Source organism: Nannospalax galili, unplaced genomic scaffold (assembly GCF_000622305.1).
Source record: "Nannospalax galili isolate Female #2095 unplaced genomic scaffold, S.galili_v1.0 scaffold280, whole genome shotgun sequence".
NCBI classification, from domain to species: Eukaryota; Metazoa; Chordata; class Mammalia; order Rodentia; family Spalacidae; genus Nannospalax; species Nannospalax galili.
This window is the reverse complement of record NW_008347808.1, coordinates 4,388,385-4,398,176: the sequence shown is the minus strand read 5'-3', so window position 1 is coordinate 4,398,176 and position 9,792 is coordinate 4,388,385. Positions and strand designations below refer to the sequence as shown.

The window sequence follows — 9,792 nt, the reverse complement described above, 5'->3', positions numbered from 1 at the left end:
CCCCCCCCCCCCCCCCCCCCGCCGTATGCCTTTGTACTCTGTTCATAATTTTGTGGATATGCCTGGATACATGTCTCTGCATACGTGTGCATGGGAGGGTATGTAGTTTTTTTATATGTTATTTGTGTGTATGAGCCTACATTTATGCATTTTTATGTGTATGCACAGTTGGTGTGCCTACATGTGTGTGGCTGATTGTGCACAAATGCACATGTATGTTCTGTGTTTAGGGGCATACGCATATGCAAATGCATATGTAAGTTCCTTAAACCTGGGATGGAGATCTCTGACCTTCTCTTTGAAATCTCCTAGTGCAATGGTTTCTAAAAGACTGTCATGCATCAGGGGTATCTGTTGAGCTCCTTGGGCTAATGAGTACAAAAGGGATGTAAATTCATGCAAGCATCTAGCATAGTTAATGGGGTAGTAGATGATGCCTCTCAGGCATCAAACCTCAAAGTCCCTTTCAATTGTCCTTTTCTTTATCTTCACCATTCTCCCTAGTTCTTCACCAACTCCTCCCTGCCTATCCCCAACTGCATGGCCATCACAGCTACCTCCTTCCTTGTCCCTCTCACCACTGGGGCTCTTCCACATTGTCCCTGCCTGCTGCTACTGGAGTGCTTTTCTTAGAGTGATTTTCCTAAAACCATTTAATTATATGCCTACCTTCTGAAAATCAGTTTCCCAACCTCTGGAACAAAAATCTCCAGACTTTGAGATTTCATGGATAAGGAAAACAAATTTAAAATAAATCTGTAGGTAAACAGAGTGTCACAAACTTCAATTTTGCTGAAAATAGACATTAACATTTTTCTCAACCTTATTTTCTAAAAGGAGTATCATTTGAACCCCAACCCCATAGGAAGGATTCAATAATCACTAACAAAAGACTAGTTTGTTCAGTTAAATTAATTTAGATGTACAAAACCTGTATTATATTACCTTTCTTTTGCTTCCATTTCACCACAGATGGGTGAAAATTTTCATTAGGAACCCCCACTAAATGAGGACCATCAGCCCCCAGATTAATTCCTCTTCTCTGTGCCTCTCCCTTCCAACTCTGACTCTACACTTGAACCGCACCGTGAATTGTGCCTTTTCCTCAGCCCACCACTACCTGACCACGCAGCAGCTGCCAGACCCACTACCCTCCGCCAATCCTTCCTCATGCAGTTCTCGCTGCCAGGCATGCCTGGAATGCCCTGCCCCCCTTTGTGGACTGACAAACTCTTCTCTTCCTTCCACCCTCAGGCTCAACCCAAATGTGACCTCCCTCGAAACCTTTCCAAGTCCCTCTGGGTGGAACGGAGCTTTGCTTCCCAAGAGTCTCACCAAGTCTTTCATTCTATCTTAGAGTCAGACTAGTTATTTGAAAGTCTTCCCACCAGATTACACTGTGAAGAGTCACATCATATCAAGAAAGACATGGACTTCAGAGTCCAGACTGCAGTTGTGCCAACCATAGCTGTGTGGTCTTATAAATATCACTTAGCTATTTGCAATGTTCTTTCCCCAACCATCAAATAAGGAAAATACTAGATAACAGTAAAGATGTCCCAGGTCTGCTACATGCAGACGCTAAATACATGTAGTTGAGAACAGAAATGCTGCATTCCACATCCCCGTGGGTTCTGCTGTACTCCTGTACTTCCCATGAGGAGAAAGTACACCCTCAGCCAGTGTCTCCTGCCTGCCTGCCCATGTAGTCCAGGGCCTGGTATGTAGTGAGGCCTTGATGAGCATCTGTCATGGTGCCCAGTTCCTTTTTAACCATACGAGCCACACTCTCTATGTCTTGTGTAGCTCCCACGGTGCCTAGTACACAGTAGGTGCTTGCTATGTGTTGATGAAAATTAACATTAGTAATAACAGACACCATTATGTGTGTGGATGCCACATGCCAGCCATCATTTTAGAAACTTAACATATCTTATCTCTAATATTTCCAAGTATTTACTGTGTAAACAGTAACAGCAGCCCCCTTACCCTATAAGGATGGTTTAAGTATCTGCATTTTAAATCCAGGAAATTGCAGCCTAGAGAGGTCAAGTATCTTATCTTTGTGGCAGGCTTGGGAACCTAGAAACAAATTTTATGGGGAAAAAAAAAGCCAGCTAGCATACTTGTGTTCATAGGAAAGAAGTTTCACAAGACTGGTTAAATGACAAAGAGGAAACTTGAATCCAGGCCTCTCCCGCTCCAAGAGGCTTACCCATCCTCAGAAGCTGCTCACGCCTGTCCTTCCCAGCTACCCCTCAATGGTCACAGTTCCCGGACGAACCCGGGCCGAGTTGGGCTGCAGCTGAGCAGACACTTACCTTCACTTTTCTGAAGCAAGCCCAGAACACATCCAGCAGAGGCATGATGGGGATCGGGAAGCTGGTAGGGCTTAGCAGGGCTCTGCTGGGCAAGAGGAACCTCTCCCTCTCTAGGGATAAGGCTAGAGAAGACCTGAGGCTCTGGGAGAGCCTGCCTTCGCCCTGTGCTCCATCAGCCTGCACTGCTAGGGGAGAAGCGGAGAGCAGCAGCAGCCCTGTTCAGCTCGGCCCCTCCTGAAGAGTGAGGGGGGAGAAGGCTGGAGAGAGGGAAAGAGGGAGGGAGAGAGGCTGTCTAAGGAGGAGGGACCAGGAGGCGGGTCACTGATTCAAACTCCGCACCGTTAGCCAGTTGGCTGGGATGAATAGCACTGCCGATTGAAATTCCCCGAACATTACAGTTCCCCAGCCTGGTTGTCCAGCCTGTCTACTGGCTTACACCGCCCATCCTGCAAACTGCATGTTGGCAGTCCTGCCAGCTTGCTTCCTGGCCTATTAACTAACACACCAGCTCTCCCTGGGGGCCTCCAGGTACAATCAAGACCACAGAAACTGTGGAAGAGTGCAGGGTGGTGGTTGGGGGAGAAGGAGCCAGGAGGACCTCCTTCAGTTAAGGAAGGACCAGGAAGGTGTGAAGGCAGTGGGTGGAGGGGGAGTTTGTGGTTTTGGACCCCCTTCTCAGACGGGAGTTCTGGGCCTTGCTCTAAAGCCAGAGATCTTGACTCAGCCTGGCACCTTGCAGAGGCCACTTCTTTCTGGGCCTCGATGTTCCTGCTGTATGATGAAAGGCAGGGTTAGAGGGTCTCCATCTGCTGGATGACTCCTGTTTGGAGTTAGGTACAGCACAAGTCTGGGAAAACCCTATTACAGACAATTAAATCTCTCAGAATTCCCGAACTGTCCCAGGGAGTCCATAGGAAGTCAGACCACCCCCTGAAAGAACAAAGGCCATTTATCTATCCCCCTGCTTCAGGGCAGAGCAGCTTATGTAGGCTGGGTAAACATCTTTATCTGAGAATCTTCTGAAAAGGCGATGGCTTCCTACCTTTATCTATACCCATGCCTAACACTCTTCAAGTTCTAAAATCTAATATTGAACCATCTGGATACTCTGAAATCAGTTTTATCAGGAGTAATAGAGCAGTGGGCAGTTCGGGAGGCTTTCTAGGCAGGAAACAATTTAAAAACAGTGATCCTTGGGGAAACACAGCACACACCCATCTCAAGACCTCAGAAGGAAGGGTGCCATGGCTGCTGTCCAGAGGCTCCTGGAGACCTCATGGCAAAGATCCAGGCCCGGGTCTCTGGGGGAACATGTCACCATGAGACCCAGAATAGCTTACTCCCTCTGGTCTCATGTCTCTTTTAGAGACCAAATTGGTCAGGCAAAGGGCCCAAGTCCTGGGACCCTGAAATGTCCCAAGCTGACTTTGAGCAAGCCTCTGCCTGCCATTGAGGATTTTCATCAGCGGTTTTGTCCCGAGGTTTGTCCAGAGAGTCTGTCATTCTCCTAGCTCTCCTTACAACTTGCTCCGTGGCCCTCAGTTTTGCCATTTGCAACCCAAGGAGGTCGCAAGAACTGCTCCTCCCACCTTCTCCCTAGCTCTAGCCTGAGAAGCATCTCACATATGAGTTCTGTTGAGCCAGGACAGGAAGATAACAAAAGTCAAGCTAAGTAGCTCCTTCTCAGCCATCTCTAGGTAAGCACAGACTTAAAGGAGAAGCCATCTTCCATGGCATGGCAGAGGCACAACATAAGGAGCCAGGGCAGAGAGAGCACTTCCCTTAGAACTTGTGCCCTCTTTCCCTTCAGCCAGAAGCCGCACCTCTGACAACCACAGAGCAACTGCCTCAGAAGAGAGTGTGGCTGCCTGCAATTGCTTCAGTCTCTTGCTCCCTAGAGTTCATCCTGTCTTTAGATTCAGGCCTCTGGGAGGAAGAACATCTGCTGAGGCTTTTGGTGTTCATTCAGCAAGCAACAGTGTGCAGCATTCCGAAGTGACCTCAGAAAATAGAGACTTCCCTTTGACCTTCCACAGTGTAGCCTGGAAATTGTCAAGCCCATGAGCTCTGGAAATTGACCGCCCAGATTCCAACCCAGTTCTGTTGCTCTCTAACTGGGTGAACCGAGCCTGTTACTGCCTCAGTTTCCCCATCTACACAACAAGGGATATAAGAGTACCTACTTAGTTGGGAGGTTTAAGCTGAATGAGTTACATTACTTAGTACTACGTCCAGGATAATGTAAGTTCTCAATAAGTCTTATTCACTATTGGGAAAGAAGCAAATTCTTTGGAGCCTGACAGACTTAAATCTTGATTCTACTTTTTAGCAGTGTGCCCTTACTTCCCTAAGCCTATCTGTGGGTTCACACTCAAGCTGTTAGGCACTAAGGAGGTAAGGTAAACTGCTTTGTTTCTAGTGAGGGCTCTGTAAATGCTACTCTCTGCCTCCTTCTTCATGCCTGGATGTTCCTGGCTCCTAGCTTCTGGGAGAGCAGGGACATCATTTGGTATTAGCCATATGTGAGTTCAAATCTAAACCCTATTACTTTTTAGCTGTGTACTCATCTTAAGAGGGTCAATTACTCTGTCTTAGGGAACCTTGGGTTTTCTGGCTGTACCAGGAGCTATAGGAATAAATGCTTTTAATCACCTCCCAGGGTTGTTGTCATTAGGATAGAAGGAACAGGTAGGCCTGACATGAAGGGAGAACTCCATTCACACAAGTTCCCTGTACTCCTTCCTCTCTCTGTATTCATGAGGTCTCTGAGTCCAGCTGGGTCTCTCTTACCTCATACACGAAGGCCTGTCATGATGGGTCAGCACAATGGGCAATAATCCTGCCTTTTGGGCACGAAGGTTATGCAGAATGTAGCAATTAGGGAAGGTTGAATGGAGAGGGGCTGGACAGCTGTGGACAGACAAGTAGGCAAGCTGTTTCATCAACACTAATCTTACTACCTGCCTTATTCCCCCATCCAACAATTGGAGCTACCCCCTCATGGGTATGGTTTATGCCTAGGAACCCAGGTAAAGGAGAAGGAAGACCTAGTACGGCCAAAGCCCAGGAGAAAGGAAGTATGGCCTGTGGGGTCTCTCCCTCCCCTTGTGGGTCATTGGCCACCGATCCACGAGAACAAAGGGAGCAGAAGCTACGAATGGGGTCAGGATGGCCAGTGAGCACTGATGGAAGAAAGCCCTTCTGGGGAGGCAGATTCAGTGATACAGCTCCAGACTCAGTGAAACAGCTCCAGATTCAGTGATACAGCTCCATTTATTCAGTGGGGGTTAGGGAAAATATAGTGTGGAGGCAGCAGCCAAAGCCTCAGCTGATAGGCGCTCATAGTATGCTTTATTTACATGAAGTAGAGGGATCCTATCATCTGACTATGGGGCAATGCCTAATTATCATATAGAAAAAACCTGGGGGTAGTTTTTACTCCAGGTAACTATGCCAAAGGTCATGTTCCAAATAAGGTCAGGCATCCATGCTTGGCGGCACTTTCTAGGTAAGTCAGGCAGAGAGCAGGAGGCCCCCGATGAGAAAAGGAGTCCTTCCATATAGCGCTGAGCTCCTTATAGAGCTATCCGGACATGAAGGACTACAACCCTAGCAGCGGGGTCCCCCAACATCTCCCTGTTTTGTTTTACAATGGAGAAGTGTCATCACAAGCTTTAAGAACCAATTCATCTATCTCGGGAGAATCCAAAGTTTAATAATTGACCATGACCTCCTTGGTAGTAATTTTAGCAATGGTAGTAATTTGTCGGCGAAGACGTTGTATGAAACAGGGAGCAAGCATCAAAATGACACACAGCATGATCAGGGGGCTAACAAAGGGTAGGAGCCATGAAAACAAGGGATTACTAAACCAACCTAATTGTTTGGTGGGTTAAAATCTTGAAAATAGATCATTACAAAGTTTTTTCAGAGTATTAACATTGGTCTCAACAACATTTGATTCGTTTACAAAAAAACAGCATTCCTCTCCCAATACTACATACATCCCCCTGTGTTCAGCAGTTATTAAGTCCAGTGCTCTTCTGTTTTGGAGCACAACCCCGGCAGGACAGTTCATTTGTCGTTGGAGAGACTCAAGGCTGTCAGTCGTGGAAGCCATTGCCTGGTCCAGCTTGTCTCGAAAGTCTCCTGCCAGGTGATGAGTTTGTACAATAGCAGCAGTTGCAGCACCTCCGGCACCCAGGGAGAAGGCAAGTCCAAGTCCCACTAGCAAGGGGATGAAGATTTCTCTCTGCTAGCAGGTGTAAAGGAGGAGGGCAGCCTCTTCTTCCTCGAATAGTTACACCTGGGGAGTAATCATTACAGGTACACAAAAGGTGGACAAAGAGGAGTTAACACAGTGTTGGGCTTTTCCTTTGCACCATAGAAAAAGAGGAGGGGCAATGCATGCTGTCTTGGAGAGAGTAATTTTAGTGAGGCATTTGTAATGAGTAGGCTTACTCTTGCTGGAAATGCAAATTGGATAGTTAGCCAGTTGTTCGAACAAGGGAATATCCATCAGATAAGAGTCGGTGAAATCTTTTGTTTCTGGGTAAAGAAGGGTGGTATTAACTAGTACTGCTGTCAGTAAAGGTCTATTGCTGGATGCACAAAAGAAACAGAGGCATTAGGGTGGGTGGTGAAGGGAAGAAAGTTAGCAACATATTGAATGTATTGGCTCCAGGACATAGTTGATCTTATCTGGTCCTCTGTTTTTCTTGTAGAATAATATTATGATGAGTTAGCACAGGCTTAGCTGCAGGTACAAGCTGTTGAGAGATATGAAAGTCAGATGTAGGGTAGCTAGAGAATGCACCTGGGCAGAACTTTCCCGTTACTCTGATACACCAGAGATCTATACATCTTTCTAATGTGAAAACCCAGTAACACGATGACCCATGAGGGGAGGGAGAGACCCCACAACGGCCTTGCTCCCAAAGTCATTGTGTATTTGTCTGTGCAGGTAGACATTGAACAGATCACAGCTATGGTGATGTGGGGGGGGCGCTATATAGAATGCAACAGGAAGTCAGGGACATAGTAGAACAGGATGGCTTTACACTACAAAAAGTAAAGGACTCCAGAGGGCTTTTATTTATGTGGCTTATAAGTATTTATATTAAGAATTAAGACTAAGACTTCTATTTTTTAAATATTTTGTTTTTATTTTATGTGTATGAGTGTATTGCATGCATCTATGTAAGTGCACCCATGTCATGCAATTACCCACGGAGGTCAGAAGAGGCTTCGGATTCCTCTGAAACTGGAGTTATGGACAGTTGTTAGCCACCATGTGGGTGCTGAGAATTGAACCTGGGTCCTCTGCAAGAGCAGCCAGTGCTCTTAACCTCTGAGCCATCTCTCCAGCCCTCAAGACTAAGACTGTTAGTCTTAGAATAGTGACTGACTTTTAAAGCATGCTTAAAATTTTAAAATGGGGGCTGTGTCATGCAGTGTCCACAGAGGTCAGAAGAGAACGTCAAATTACTTGGAACTGGACAGTTGTTAGCTGCCATGTGGGTGCTGGGAATCGAACCCGGTCCTCTGCAAGAGCAGCCAGTACTCTTAACCACTGAGCAATCTCTCCAGTCCCCATTTAAAAATAAGTAACATTTTAGATAATATTTTATACATTGTACAAAGAATAACAGTATTTTATAGAACAAAAATATATCTCCTGAGTGTCATTTCTGGATTTCTTTTTAAAAAATATTTTTATTGATTCTTTGAAATTTTCATACAATGCATCGTGATCATATTCAGACCTCCTTTCCCATCTCTACCCCCACTCCACTACTACCCCCCCCAAAATTTCTGGATTTCTTTAATGTCTTGCATAATAGAAGACAGCTGGATTCTCCTAACTGCTCCTGCATTCCGAGCATTAGAAATGCATTTTGGGTTGAAAGAATTGAAAAAAATCTTGCCTTCTGTAGATATGTAGTTCAAAGTGGGAGGTTGCAGTGTTTCTTAGATTCTTAGGGATTCTTGGACCACACTTTGAGAAATACTGCATTGAAGGATCCAAATTTAACCATATCAGAGAATCTTACAATCTTTGACCTAGAAGTCTTTCAGAACATCCATTTTGAAAGCCCTCATTGTGAAAGATGGGAAACTGAGGCCTGAATAAGGAAAGGGGTTACCTAATTATACATGCCAAGTCAGTGACAGAGCTTAGACTTTGTTGGGTTCAGGTCTTCTACTTGCTAGGAAAATTGTTTTCCTACTGCCTTTGAATGAAATACAGCTTTTTAGTTGTGAAGGTGGCAGCTGTGATATAGTGGAGAGTTCTGCAATCTGGTGCTAGAGAGGCTTGGGTACCAGCACTAGGTCTGTCACTGATGCAACAGCCGGAGCTTTCTAAATTACTCAAAGATCAAAGCACAGGCTGTCCCATAAGACAGCTCTCGGTCACCAGATGTGTACATGAAAATGTTCCAACGGACCGCTCAGGTTTCTGTCAGCCTCAAGAGAAGAAGGGCCTATGAAAGGTGATTACACACAGCTCAGGCAAGTTTCCCATGGAAGAGTCACATCAGCTACTTTTTCAGATTGAGCTAGGAACATGGTAGGCAAAAAGACAAAATGAAATTATTCCACATCATTGAAAGCAATTATATACTTATCTATTTACTCTCTACCTTTTATTCAACAAAGTCTAGTGACTCATTCCACAATTATTTATTTGACATCTACTAAGTACCAGGTAGTATGCTGGGTTCCTCGGTTCAACAAAAGTCATAAGTGATTTCAAATGCGAATAGTAAATTTCATTATACTAGAAAACTGCCTCCTTTTATGTCAATCTATTTATGTTATGCACATATTAGTGCCAGGGAACCAATGAAGCCTGACTACTGCATGTGTTGGGGCGAATACTAAGCAATTAAAACAGTAAACCTGGGAAGAACTTTGTACGTCTACTTCATATTTTATTTTTCTTCGGTCTCTAAGTATTAACCTGTCTTTCAGTCAGCACCTTCTGACTGTTGTGCAAGGGACAGGCAAGAGACAAAGCAAAGCCCAGTGGAAATAGTTTCCTAGCATTTCATTAAAAACATTTGTATATTTATGTTTATTCCCTACCTTTTATTCAACAACATCTAATAATAATTTATTATATAAATATTTATTTGACATCTACTGTATGCCAGGTGGGATGAAAGGCACAAATCCGAATTTTCATTTCCAATCATTGCTGGTGGAACAGAAGCACACAAGTGCTCCTAGGAGATGAACAGTCATTTTATAATCCCCAGCGGCATTTTACTTCTCTGGAGAGGAATATGCTGTTATATACAGCCGCTCAAAGGCAGAAACTTTCTCCTGAGGGAACAGCTTTCCAATGTTTACACATCTTCAGTGAAAGGCTACTCAGACTGGCATCCACTACATTCTGCCAGCAGGTCATAGGATCTTATGTATAGACCTTTTGCTTTTTCTCATGTATTAATTAATTAATTAATTA

At 44.9% G+C, this 9,792-nt stretch overlaps 1 protein-coding gene across 2 annotated transcripts in view; it reads right to left on the bottom strand.

The window, feature by feature from the left end:
* Stard8 (StAR related lipid transfer domain containing 8) overlaps window positions 1-2,562 on the bottom strand; it is a 79,066-nt gene extending 76,504 nt beyond the window's left edge. The window contains exon 1 of one of the 2 annotated variants that reach the window (XM_017800940.2): window positions 2,322-2,562. In XM_017800940.2, the coding sequence (XP_017656429.1) occupies window positions 2,322-2,366 (45 nt within the window). In that variant the 5' untranslated portion in view covers window positions 2,367-2,562. The remainder of the gene's footprint in view (window positions 1-2,321) is intronic. The other variant, XM_029568935.1, reaches the window with a different exon arrangement.
* Between the last annotated feature and the right edge of the window lie 7,230 nt (window positions 2,563-9,792).